This window comes from Melanotaenia boesemani, chromosome 12, assembly GCF_017639745.1.
Source record: "Melanotaenia boesemani isolate fMelBoe1 chromosome 12, fMelBoe1.pri, whole genome shotgun sequence".
In the NCBI taxonomy this organism is placed as follows: Eukaryota; Metazoa; Chordata; class Actinopteri; order Atheriniformes; family Melanotaeniidae; genus Melanotaenia; species Melanotaenia boesemani.
The window spans coordinates 4,433,247-4,446,969 of NC_055693.1; the positions used below are offsets into that span (position 1 = coordinate 4,433,247).

At 38.9% G+C, this 13,723-nt stretch overlaps 1 protein-coding gene across 1 annotated transcript in view; it reads left to right on the forward strand.

Annotated features, from left to right (window-relative positions):
- Positions 1-13,723, forward strand: part of vwa8 (von Willebrand factor A domain containing 8) — an 89,605-nt gene that overhangs the window by 1,677 nt on the left and 74,205 nt on the right. Inside the window, exons 2-10 of the mRNA XM_042001539.1 lie at positions 45-122; positions 217-347; positions 2,114-2,224; positions 11,024-11,191; positions 11,881-12,045; positions 12,153-12,202; positions 12,276-12,384; positions 12,470-12,574; positions 12,652-12,780. Of these exons, the coding sequence (XP_041857473.1) occupies positions 45-122; positions 217-347; positions 2,114-2,224; positions 11,024-11,191; positions 11,881-12,045; positions 12,153-12,202; positions 12,276-12,384; positions 12,470-12,574; positions 12,652-12,780 (1,046 nt within the window). The remainder of the gene's footprint in view (positions 1-44; positions 123-216; positions 348-2,113; positions 2,225-11,023; positions 11,192-11,880; positions 12,046-12,152; positions 12,203-12,275; positions 12,385-12,469; positions 12,575-12,651; positions 12,781-13,723) is intronic.

Genomic DNA, 13,723 nt, shown 5'->3' on the forward strand with positions numbered 1-13,723 from the left:
GGAACGTTTTGAGAAGGATCCTCTGTTGTCTGTTCTGTTTGCAGGTGGCACCGTGATGATCGGCGAGATCGCTTACAAACTCAAAACACCCCAGAATCCAGAGCTTGTTCCCGTCAAACACAGTATGTCACTTTCGTTGTGTGTTTGTGTGTCTGACTAAAGATGTTGGCATGGTTTTGTCTGCATAATGAGTCTTTTAATCTTTTTGTTCTCCAGTTTCAGACATCATGCCGCAGATGGTGGTTCAGCACCTTCGATGGATCATGCAGAAAGACCTTCTGGGCCAAGACGTGTTTCTCATAGGACCCCCGGGACCCCTGAGACGATCCATAGCCATGCAGTACCTTGTAAGTTCCCATATTTCTCACACACAAAGCAAAATCTTTATAACCACCATATAAATGAGATAATTCATTACAAATAAAGAGCAGGTTGCATCAGATGCACAATCATTTCTGTCCATGACTTATTCCAAAAACTGACCTTTAAGAGAGAGTTTTAAAATATTATCCGTCTCCATTAAATACTCAGCTGTGTGTGCTTTTACTTTTTTGTTATTTTTGTTCATACTTATTTGTCTCAGTGTCTTTGGGTTTCTTGCAACAATTTGTTTTTAAACTTCACAGAAGTTAATTCATTCAGTGAATAAAAAAAGGACATCTAATTAAAGTTCCAACATACTGCACAACCGTTTGAAGTTAACCCATAAAGTTTCAAATTTCAAAAGTTGAAATGAAATAAATTTTTGCAAAAAATCGCAGCTGAAACTATAAAAACAACAGAGGTGGAACATTTGACCTGTTGCTCTGCACACTTTTGTATTTAGTTTATAAAGAACTGACAGCAAACAGAAGCTGTTAAAACCCTAACAGAGGTGAAACAAACCAGCCATTTGGGAGCTTTTCTGTTACCAAACATTCAGGCTCATTCAGAATGGTTAATGTGACTCAGATCTTCACTCTTTTCTTTGCCTCTTTGTGTACAGGCGTGCTTCTTTTCTTATTGTAATCTTAGCTGCATTTGACGTTTGTTTTGTCATAAATGCAGCTAAATGGAGCTGAATAGAACTGGAGTTTGTAACACTTAAATCACGTATTAACACAGAAAACTTTTTAGGTGTGTGTATTTTTTTTTCTGAGGTTGGCAGGTCCTCTGAAATTTACCCACTAACCATGTTTACATGTGCAAACTGTCTTCACTCGGGTTTCCAATCAGATCTGTACCATTTACATTGACCCTAAAAATGTTATTGGTTGTCAGGGACCAAGCAGTAAAGCAATGAGGACACAGAAAATAATTTCAAAAACTGGATTTTTATTGGCATTGCAAAATGAATATAAAATCCAAAAGAATGATTAAACCCACTACGATGGAGTATTAGGACAAGAAAAACATTTTTTCACAGGCTTCGAGAATAAAGTTCCAATATGAGAATAAATTTGTAATTTTATGAGAAAAAAGTTGTGATTTTACAAGAAAAAACTCGTAATATTACGTAATAATTTTACAAAAATAAAGGCGTAATTGTACCAGGCCCAGCCATGTACCCCTCCACAAAAGCAGTGCTTTCCTCCAATCCGCCTGCTTCTTTCTGTGGAATAGATTCATTTTCTTGCAGATTCTTTCTTATAATCGTGATATTAATGGTAATTTGGTGCTGATGTGCCAAAAGATTAAGTATCTCCTGGTTTGTTAAACCTATGCTGAAGCACGATGTCACTAAATCTTTCACGGGCCTGATTTTTAACAACGCTTCTCTTTTAAAACAACAGGTAAAAATATTAACTTTATTCTTGTCATATTACAACTTTATTCTCAAAGTCTGTCAAAAAATATCCTTCTTAATGCGGCTCTAATCCTTCGTCATATCCAGCTGGTCTATAAAAGAGGTAAACTAAATACAGCGCTACTCAAAAGTGTAACTTAACAAACAAATCAAACTCAGTTTAATGTATATACTTGTGTCCATGTACACATAGCTACTGCCATTGTTTCAGGTCGTACAAGGTCTTTTTGCATTTCTCTCATTTCTAAAATGTCCCAAATAATTTGGAGTTGTTTTCTGTGTTTTTTAAAGTATGTGAGGTATTTTTTCCTCTGCTTTGTAATCCAGGAATTGACTAAACGGGAAGTGGAGTATGTGGCTCTGTCCAGAGACACCACAGAGACAGACCTAAAGCAGAGGAGAGAGATCCGATCAGGGACGGCTTTTTACATAGACCAGGTAAGTCTGTTTTTCAATGGATTTATGCCCTTTCTAAAAGCAGAATTTGAGATGAATCCAAGCTGGTATAAAAGCTGTGTTTATCTGAGATGGACGTGCGACTGCTTCAGTTCTGTTGTGAATACTAATGGCTGTCGGTGATCAGCTGATCAGCTTTTCTGCCGCAAATACCATCTCTCTGGTTGCATTTGTTTATCGTTCAACACAGAAGTTGGAATCTAGCGGTTCATGGTTCACATAAACATGCATCTATTTACCCAGAAGTATTGTTTTTGGATGCACTAGGGAAGGTAGGCAGCATTTATCAGTCTCATGTCAATCAGACCCATGTCACTGAAGCTGAAGAATGAAAAATGTTGATTAAAGCAGCCTGTTTTAATTAGATATTGTTAGCCTTTATTTCATATAACTTTTCAGTGTTAATGAAGTTTGCTAGTGAAACAGCTGTAGAATCTACTAGTTATTAGACAGCCATGCACTCATCTATGGATCAGGTTCAGAAACAGCGAAGGGAAGAAAGGGATATCTGTTCTCAGTTGTTGGTGCTGTGCAGATGTTGGACACACAGGGCTGATCGATTATGTGGTGAGAGAAATTATGAATAGGTAATCAGAAATAAATCAGAGCAGGACCTTCTCTAACACAGTAGCTGGCTGGTGGTAGACAGAGTTTATACTTCAGCTATGTAGGGCTGGGTCTAGAAAAGTTTTGATTGGGGGCCAGGCGGGAGCATTGACCAGGAAAAAGGCAAGGTCCAGGTCCAGGAAAAATCTAAGTCTAGATTTTGTGGAGAAAAAAGAAAAAAAAAGAAATCCCAAGTGAAGGTTGGTTAACATTACATGATATATCCATAAGCACTGATTTGCTCTTTCTGTTAATAATAGTGTCTTGTATCGTCGCAAACGGTGATTAATCAAGATGAATTAACTTGTAAGCTGTGATTATTACGGTTATGAATATATATATATATATATATATATATATATATATATATATATATATATATATATATATATATATATATACTCGAATACATCAGGAAGATGGCCTCAACAGACGAAGTGCTCGGTGAATGTCTCAGGCAGTGGAAAACAGATTAAGTGGTGATGGAGGAACCATGATGGGAGGAAAAGCCCCTCCATGGGATGTATCACTGACAGATAACTGAATTGGCTGATATCGAGAAATCCTACCAATGGCTAGAAAGGGCTGGACTGAAAGACAGCTCAGAGGCACTGATCATAGCTGCACAGGAGCAGGCCTTGAGCACCAGAGCAATAGAGGCCCAGATCTACCATACAAGACAAGACCCCAGGTGCAGACTGTGCAAAGAGGCCCCTGAGACAATCCAGCACATAACTGCAGGGTGTAAGATGCTGGCAGGGAAAGCTTACAAGGAGCGTCATAACCAAGTGGCTGGTATAGTGTACAGGAACATCTGTGCGGAGTACAGACTGGAAGCCCCAAGGTCAAGGTGGGAAACACCTCCGAAGGTGGTAGAGAATAACTGAGCTAAGATCCTGTGGGACTTCCAGATCCAGACCGACAAAATGGTAATGGCAAACCAGGCGGACATTGTGGTGATGGACAAACAGCAGAGGAAAGCCGTTGTGGTTGACATCGCAATACCAAGCGATTGCAACATCAGGAAAAAGGACCATGAAAAACTGGAGAAATACCAAGGTCTGAAAGAAGAACTTGAGAAGGCCTGGAAAGTGAAGGCAACAGTGGTGCCCGTGGTCATCGGAGCACTCGGGGCAGTACCCCCAAACTGGAAGAGTGGCTACAGCAGATCCCAGGACAAACCTCAGACATCTCAGTCCAGAAGAGTGCAGTCCTAGGAACAGCCAAGATACTGCACAGAACCCTCAAGCTCCCAGGCCTCTGGTAGAGGACCCGAGCTTGGATGGATGAGAGACCGCCCACGGAGGGCGAGGGGACAAATTTTATATATATATATATGTGTATATATATATATATATATATATATATATATGTATATACATATATATATATATATATATATATATATATATATATATATATATATATATATATATATATATATATATATATATATATATATATATATATATATATGTGTATATATATATATATGTATATACATATATATATATATATATGTATATACATATATATATATATATATATATATATATATATATATATATATATATATATGTACACTACCAGTTTAGATTCAAAGTGTGTCCAAACCTTTGACTGTACCAAAAAAAAGAAGATGAAGAACAGAAAGTTCTGCTTAGAGAAACCAGACTGGATACAAGGAAATGGATGGTTTCTATGGTTACTGACATGGTTACAATGTCAGATAAGTTTGTAAGTTCAGTAACCATAGAAACCAACAATTTCCTTGTATCCAGTCTGGTTTCTCTGAGCAGAACTTTCTGTTCTTCATCTTCTTTCAGTTCTGTTACAGAGAAATAACAGAGTAAAAACCAAGAGAAGTCTGATCATTAAACACTGATGTTTCCCTTAAAGAAGCCCCCGCAGACGACTGATGATAAGCTGCTGTTAACTCTTCTGCAGCCATGTCATTATTCACAACTAATTACCAAGTAGCCTCATCTGTGGAAAAAAATAAAATAAAATAAGTTACACAACAGTTCAGAGATCACATCCATGGGAACTGGAAAAGGTTATTAATATATTTTCTCCTGCACATTTATGTTTTAGACTTTACTTATAACCCTGGTCTTCTGGAACCAAACAACACATTTAATTACTTTGAGTTCTTTTGGACGAGACGGCATCTGAGAGTTGCTGCTGTGCCAGCGCTTCAGTCAACTAAATGAAGAAGGAGGTTTTTTATCAATGTGTTTGTCCAGCACACAGATTTCTTAGTTAATGCATGGCCTTTGCTTGACAGGTGACTATACTTTGCTCACTTGAGCAGAAGCGTAAGCATACTTTTGCATAAACTCTTCACTGAGTGCTTTTATAGTTTCATAAAGAGTAAGGAGGCCTGTCTATGTGCTGCTGTAACCATTGAGGCATTCACACTGCTGATCTGACGGCTTTGTTCAGCTTTAGCTGAATTTTTTAATAGTTATAATGGCTTTTATTTAAATGAATGGCAGGGTTCCACGAGGAGGATGTAGCTCAAAGCAATTTCATTATAAAAACCCGAGTTTGTGTGTAAAATGTAATGCTATTTGTCAAATAGCCAAGAAAAGTAAAGAGTTGTTTTTTTTTTCATTCATTTTCCTGAAAAAGTCTTTAGTTCTGTGGGATTCTTGGTTTATGCTGCCTGTACTTCTGTGTCCCGTCTATGAGGATCATACCAAAATCCTCATCTTCATATCCGGGTGATGTTGCCCTCTGTGAATTTATATTTAGGATCATTATCATGTTTAAGAACCTATTACTTGTGATTTTCAGCTTTTTAAAGATGCTGAGATCCAGAATTCATGTGGGTTTATTTCAGCTGATTCTCAGTTTCCTGTTTCCTGTTTAACATAAACCCCGAAGCAGGACTGATCCACCTCTGCTCCCTGATCGATTGGGCGGTAAAGGGCTGTCAGAAGAAGCAGCAGGTAGATGTCAAACAAACTTTGACTGTACATATCAAATGATTTTTTTTTTCAAAATACCTGGTTAGCTTTTAAATATTCTGGGAAGGATTTTTTTCAGTCTTTCAGCCTAAACTTGACCTCAGCTGTTTTTTTAACTGCCTTTTCTTAATTACATTACAATCTTGGAAATCAGCTACCTGGAAACACTTTATCTTGTTAGAGATTATTTCATAGCCCTAACAAGCTAATAAAGTCCTGGGTAAAAGCTATCTGAAAATCCTTTGCATGATTTTCCTTTACTTATTTCATTTTAAAATTTTGCAAAACGTTATGTAAAATGTTATTTGACTAAAAATGTTTTGGAAATTAAAAGTTTCAACTTTGTCTTTTAATGCCTTTGGGAAATCGGCTCATTTTCCATTTTATAATTTATTACAAAATATATTTTGACCAAGAGTTTCCAAAAGTCTCAATGCATGTTTATAATTCGAAGCAAAATAAAGTAATTGAATTTAGTATATTAACAATCTAGAATCTTCCTTTTGCCTCTTCTTCCCTTCCTTTTTTCATAATTCTGTTTAATTCACAAAGAAACCTTTGTTTAAATGGCATAATCAACAAATTGACTTCTTTTTTCAGACACCGTAATTTCACTTCTAATGTTTTACATATCAGGATCTTGTATAAAACTAAAAAGATCAGCCAAGTTCAGCCCAAACTGAAACTGTGCAATGCTCAGAGAAACCAAAAAAATCCAAGAGCTACTTCTCAGACTCTCCAGGCCTCAGTCAGCATGTTAAATATTAAAGTTCAAGACTGTCCAGTTAGAAAAAGACTGAACCAGTAAGGCTTGTATGGAAGGGCTGAAAGAGAAAGGCTCCTCTCTAAAAAGAATATGGTAGCATGACTTAGGTTTGCAAAGCTGCATCTGAACAAACCACAAGACTTATGGAAGAATATCTTTCGGACAGACCAAAGTAGAGATGTTTGATCAGAATGCACAAAAAAACCCCCAAAACAAAAACAAAACCGCAGCATATCAGTACGCACACCTCATATCAATTGTCAAGCACGGTGGTGGAGGGATGATGATGTGGGCTTGTTCTGCAGCTACATGACCTGGACACCTTGCAGTCATTGAGTGGACCGTGAACTCCTCTGGATACCAAAGTATTGTAGAGTCAAATGTGAGTCCATCTGTGGCCGAAGTCGTCTCATGCAACAGGACAATGGCTACGTTTACATTATTTTGATCCAACTGAACGTCCAATCAGAATAAAAATGCATTATATAAACACCTCAATTTGTCTGATCGGCCTCAGATGGAATGATTTTTCTGTTTCTGACTTTATTAAGTTTATGAGAGCAGGTCCCTGGTTCAGAATAAAACGTTTGTTGAAACAGAAAAATCACAATAAAATTAGATTTAGGAGAATTTACTTAAATCCTACTGGTGTCTTTTTAAGCATGATTATGTTTAGTTCATCATTTACAGTGTTTTAAAAGAGATTTTAAAATATCAAGATAGATATCTTGTATCGGGATAAGGGGGAAAAAAATATTGTGATATCAGTTATAGGCCATATCGCCCAGCCCTACTTTCAACTTGGCGACAGGTCGATGAAAATAAAGAGAAGCCGTAGGCTTCACCCCAGCAGTTTGTTTCACGGGTTTCAGTTTGTTGTTTCTCTTGTTTCATTCGTAGTTCCTTCTCACTTTATGCCAAAGCAATGCTGCTGATAAGCTCATAAATGAGCCGTGTGGGAGTAATTTTATTCTGTATGAGCTCAAGTTCTGGCTGATTTGACTGACCAACGTGCAACTCCGCAGCACAACACCAAAGCAAGCTAGCAATAAGAAGCTACAACATCTGGTGTTGGCACAATGGGAAATCTGAGCCAAGTCTGTTCATTTGTGGCTTTTTTTTTAGATGTTCATGGTTATGTCCTGGTTCAATCATAGAAACTATCTTGAACAGAACACACTGTCTTTTCCAGTAATAAGGAGAGTTGGTCCACGCCTCGGATCTGAAACATATCCAGCCTTTCATCAGAATGAAAAATTGCCCATTGTTTCCATGGAAACGGCTCATGCAAAGATGCAGGACTTCTTCAGAACGGACCATCTAATGAGCATGGTGTGCTTTGGCATGTGTTGGTTTTATAAGCTGAGGTTTTGCGTGTTCGTGTGCCCGTGGGTGTAATAGCCAAGTAAAAGTACACAATATTGGATCCTCCAACTGTTTCAAGGATTGATAACGTGTGGGTGTAAATTATGAAGATTCTCTCATTGAGGATGGTTTTGGATGGTAGGAGGTGTGTGTTTGTGTGTTAACTAGAACATCCACGTATTCCTCCGGGCCCTGTGCTGATTTGGAGCCCTATATACAGGCTTAGCATGTCAGTCCCTGTGCATTCAGTGACCCTCCCCTCTCTTTAGCTATGGGTCTTTCTTTTTTTTTTTTTCTTCTTTTTCTTTTACCCTGTCCTTTTTCATTCAAGGCATCATCCCAGCTTTCAGGTTTGTCTGAAGGCTGTAGTCACATGGATTTAATTGCAAGCTTGTTGTAATATTGACATTTCAAGTCACCCCGCTCCATTTAGCAGCCTCTTATGTAAGACAGCTTACCTCAAACCCACACTGTTGATAAGTCTCTATTCCAGTAATATAAGGCTTACCACCTCCACTAAAACTGAACTGGAATCATTCCCAACCAACAGTGAATATCTAAAGGTCTCTTTTGAGTTTAATAAGCAAGATGCTTTTTCTCAGCAACATTTTGGTTAAAAAAAAACTAACCCCTAAGCACTCCTCTTTGAGAGCAAAGACAGTCCTTAATACCTTGTAGAAACAGGTTGCAACTGAGCATATGATCAAAGCAAAGCCTGCAATGACAATGATAACGATAATAAGGGTTATTGTCATCCATAACAACATAGAACTGTTCAGTCCAGTAACTGGTTTGCAGTGTCTTTGGGAGGGAAATGACTCGTTGCCATGGTTACAACCTCACTCGCAAAACAAAACTGTACTTGTGTGACAGTAAAATCCGATTAAGTTGGTTGCAACTAAAGGTGAAGACAGTAGATGTATCTGGTCTATGACGGTGTTCAGGTGAGTGATGTAAAGGTAGCCACTACGTCAATGCAAAGATTAGAGTTTCCCAAATTGAACATTGTATTGTTTTTAGAAGTTTTCAGCAGTTCATTGACCAAACCTTTTAGTGTCGTGAGCCTGAGGAGGCCCTCGTAGAATCATGTACCTTTAAGCATTCTCCATAACATAACAGCAGAATAGTAAAAGAAATAAAATTGCATTGCAGTTCCTCCACCTTGCATTGGTTTAATTTGTTCAAGGTTAAATTGCTAAAAACAGTGTGTAATGATTACTGATATGTAGTGTTATGTTTGGAGACTGCAATCTTCTCCAAAGCCATTTAACAAAAAAATTGCATCTGTATCAGTTGGTTAAAGCAGCACCACTGAACTTTAGAAGATTTTTGTACTTTGGCGCCCTTAACAATGGCTAAAGGCTGTTACATACTCCATGAGAAGCAAGAACTTTTTTGAGGCCACGAGAACAAAATGATGCCATTTTGCTGAATGAGACAGTTTTCGACGCAGCCGAGCAGAACTTTCTTCTTGTGGGACTCTGAGAAGTATTGCGTGATTGGTCGGATATTTGAGGTTGGTGTTGTTAATGCGGGAAAGAATGAAGAGGAAAATTGTGGTTTCCACATTTCCCCTGATGCAAAGCTGGACGGATAGTTTTAATGAACAGCGGAACAAGGTGGTGAGAAAGTATGTAAATGTAAACAACACGTGGAACTTAAAGACGTGGACACTGCTGCATACACAACCCAGCCCTGCCACGGATAAAGTTTCTCGTTAAATATGAACTAACCTGGTCAGCTGTTTATTGCACATAAAAACACAACAATCCCCCTGCAGTAATCCCCACCCCGTCAGGGATGAAGCTTCTCGTTGAGTATGAAATGACCACCACAAAGTATCATTTAAAGCTGCTGATTTGTCTATGGTTTTCTTTTTTTGTCACCCTTTTTTGTCTATTTGCCTTATGTACCTTATTACAATATGATATGGTGTTCTTTCTTGTAGGACCCACTTTACAAATGAGTATAAATTTATTCTTAAGGTAATGAAAACTATATATATATATATATATATATAATTAAATTTTTTTTATTTATTATTTTTTTGTTCATATATCTTGATATTGTTGCACACTGTGTCTTTAAGGACTGTTGTTCATTAGAGCCATGCTTAACTGATGTTCACAAGTTTGTTTTTTAATGATAGTTCCTCTCAAGCTATCAGAGTAAAAATCCAGACTTTGAAGCTTATAAAAACTATAAAAAAGGTTGTATAGTTAATATTGTTCCCTTTACCTGTCAGTGGTTTTTAAATTATGATTGAGTGGTTGTTCATATTATAATTGTATAAATCCAGCTGTTTGTAGATGTCGCTCTCTTCAAATTCTTGCTATTAAAATTCCCATCCATGTATCTCTTCAGCAGCCCTTGTGTTGTCTCATAGTATCTGCAGGGATGTTTTCCTTCTCCCTATTGGGTTCTTGTCTTGAAGAACACAAGACATGTTTGTGCTTCTCTGCCCTTCGCCATCCTGCGTCACTCACATTTCTAACAATTATCTGATTACAGTGTTGGTGCTGAAAATGGATCAGGAGTTAAATATAGAACATCTGGTCCTCACTATAGTTTTATGGCTCTGTCTCCCACACAACCTGCCACGCATTTACATGCTAACCTAATTACATGGCCGCTCGCGCTGCGGTCCACCCAGACAGCTAAAGTTTCCTGCCTCTTGACGTCAGATGTGCCTTTTTGAATTCTTCATAAAAGTGCATGTACACACACACACACAAACATGTGCACACAAGCTGAAAAAACCTACCTGAACGATTTTCTTGGACTGGTGTTGAAAGTTTTGGATTAGTTTGGAGGACGCTCTGAGTGCAGTAAACTGACGAAAGGCCTAATTTCAAGCTTATTTAAGCACAGGGAGCAAGAACCCCTGGATAGTCAAATTGATCTTTGAGTCGGGGGTCAGAGGTCATCCTAGGTAGTGGAGCAACTGATTGCAGTGGACAAGGAGGACTCAACTTGGAGATTAATTGCTTTTGAAACTGGCATCTTCCCCTTCATTCCAGTTTATTTGTAAAATTTTGATGAAATCTTGATTTCTTTCATGTTTGTCTTCAGTGTGCTGTAAGAGCAGCAACCAAAGGCAGAGTCTTGGTCCTGGAGGGACTGGAGAAGGCAGAGAGAAATGTTCTTCCCGTCCTAAACAACCTGCTGGAGAACAGAGAGATGCAGCTGGAGGACGGACGCTTCCTCATGTCGGCTGAGCGTTACGACAAGCTGTTGCAGGTCAGCCACACAAATCAAACATGACTCGACCAAAGAAAGCCTTCTGTTTTGGAAACGAAACATTTAAAGGTGACAGACTTCCCTCCTGGGAATTTGGATGCTGTTCTGTTAAATCTTCATTTGTTTTTCATGATTTTATGAAACAAAAACTTCACACTAAAGCAGTGAAATCTCACACTACTCCTACAGTTCTGTTTTTAAGGGTGAAATGCTGCCACCATAAAAGCTGTAGGATTCATAGTTTGTACTTGTAACAAACCAGGGATCACCACCACTGGACCTATTGGTCCAGTGTCCTGCAGATTTTAGGGTTTTTTAGGGTTTCCTTGCTTCAAATTTAAAATAAATGGATCTCCAAATGCTTGTTGTTCAGCACAATCCTCCTAATGACCCATTCTTTTGAGTCAGGTGTGTTGCAGCAGGGAAACATCTAAAACCTGAAGGACGGTGGCCCAAGAGATGATCCCTGTTTCAGATGTTTCCTTCCTGCAACACACCAGACTCAAATCAATGGGCCATTAAGAGGCTGTTGCAGAACTTGATGACAAGCACTTGGGACACTATTCCCTTTGATTGGATAGGGAAATATCTAAACCCTGCAGGACACTGGCCCAGAAGGTCCAGAGTTGGTGATCCCTGTTATACACAATAAAAAATGGATGGCACTCTTGTACTTTAATACTTTGCAGGAGCACACCAAAGAAGAGCTGGACAGCTGGAAGATTGTCCGTGTAAGCGAGGACTTTCGGGTTATTGCTCTTGGGCTTCCTGTTCCCAAATACAAGGGCAACCCTCTGGATCCTCCTCTCCGCTCTCGCTTTCAGGCCAGAGACATCTATTACCTGCCATTCAAGGTCAGTGCAGGAATCTTCTGATAATCCAGCACCACCAATAAGACGATAGAAGGAGTTATGTTTTGCATGAAAAGCTGAACCGCTGTTACATTCTTTATATTGTTTAGGACCAGTTGGAGTTGTTGTATGCAGCAGGACCAAATGTGGCTGCAGAAAGGTAAAGCTGAGGTTTTTTTAAAATGGCTTCCTTACGATCTTTGCAGTTTTTCATGCTGTGTCCTGTGTGTTAGGGTGTCTCAGCTGCTGTCACTCGCCACCACGTTGTGCTCCCAGGAATCATCCAATCTGGGCCTCCCCGACTTCCCTGTGGACAACCTGCTTCCTGCCCTCCGTGTTCTGGTGAGACTCAAGAAAGAAATCCAGGATTTACACATTTAAAAAAGAAAGAAGATGACCAATGGTTTTCTTTTTGTTGTTTTTGCAGAACACTTTCCCCACACTGTCCTCCCAGCAGCTAATCCAGAGGCTTTACCCTTATAAAAGTATCTTGGGCAAGGATGGACACTCTGCTGTTGAGGGCGTGCTGAGCGTAAGTCAAGAACTGGATCACCTTTCAGATTTTAATCTAAAATTACTTTAGTTTAGCATGCATAACATCTTTCACAGCGATTCGAGCTTTTGGATGGTCGCCAGCAGCTAGCATCCGGCACCATCTTGAATGTGTCCACTTCAAAAGAAGCTGAAGGCCGTGCAGATGTCACAGTACGTGTTGGGGACAAGGACGTCACCTTCCAGGTGAGCCAGACAGTTACCTTTTTTTCTAGCCAGGACCTGGAATTGAAATAGATTTTTATCCTATTTTCCCAACATCATTTAATTAAAACGACATTCCTACCACTTTAAAGCTGCAAAATAAGATTTAAAAGTCTGTTGGTTATGTCTGTGGTTATTTTTGTTATGTCTATAAGTTTGACACATTTAATTCCTGGGACTTTTGCCAAGTCGTGAAGGCAGCAGTGTTGCAGCTCATTCAATCTTTTAAACACCAGGGTTCCACCTGGTTATAAAAGTTAGATCATTGACTCTCAGACAGATTAAGGTCTGGACTTTGACTAGATTATTCCTACATCTCCTGCTTTTTGAGTAACTCCACCCGCTGCAAAATTTTGAAAAAAAGTGCAAGAGACTCAGAAGGGTGTGGGGGTGAGCCGGGGGCGGGGTGTAGGTCGGATATATGCAGTGACATGGTCAGCTCAGCAGGTATTTGACAGATGGAGAGCAATACATATTCACAAGGAAGCATTTACTTATTCTCAAAGACTTCACATTTATTGTAGCAGCATCATGTTGTCAGCATAAATACTCTGGACAGTTACATCTAAAAACAGACTGCACCTTATTCCAGAGTGATGGTAGTATGATGACTCCAAAGTTTCAGAAGGTTTGAAAGTGAGGCAAAGTTGGCTGGCTGACAAAAAACAATCCACCTCCACAATGTTGAAAGAACTCCTGTGAAAAGTGTACATTGCAACACATTTTGGGCTGATTATAATAATAATGGTTCACAATGTAGATTTCAACAACAGAATAAGTGGTTTTCATCATAATAAACTCATATATTGTTGTTTACAGCTAAAATCACACTTTGGGGTGCGCTATTCTTTTAAGTGTTTTACCTCAAACTGCTTAAGTGTTTCTTTAGCACATCCCAACATCAGAACCTGCAACGAGAGTTACT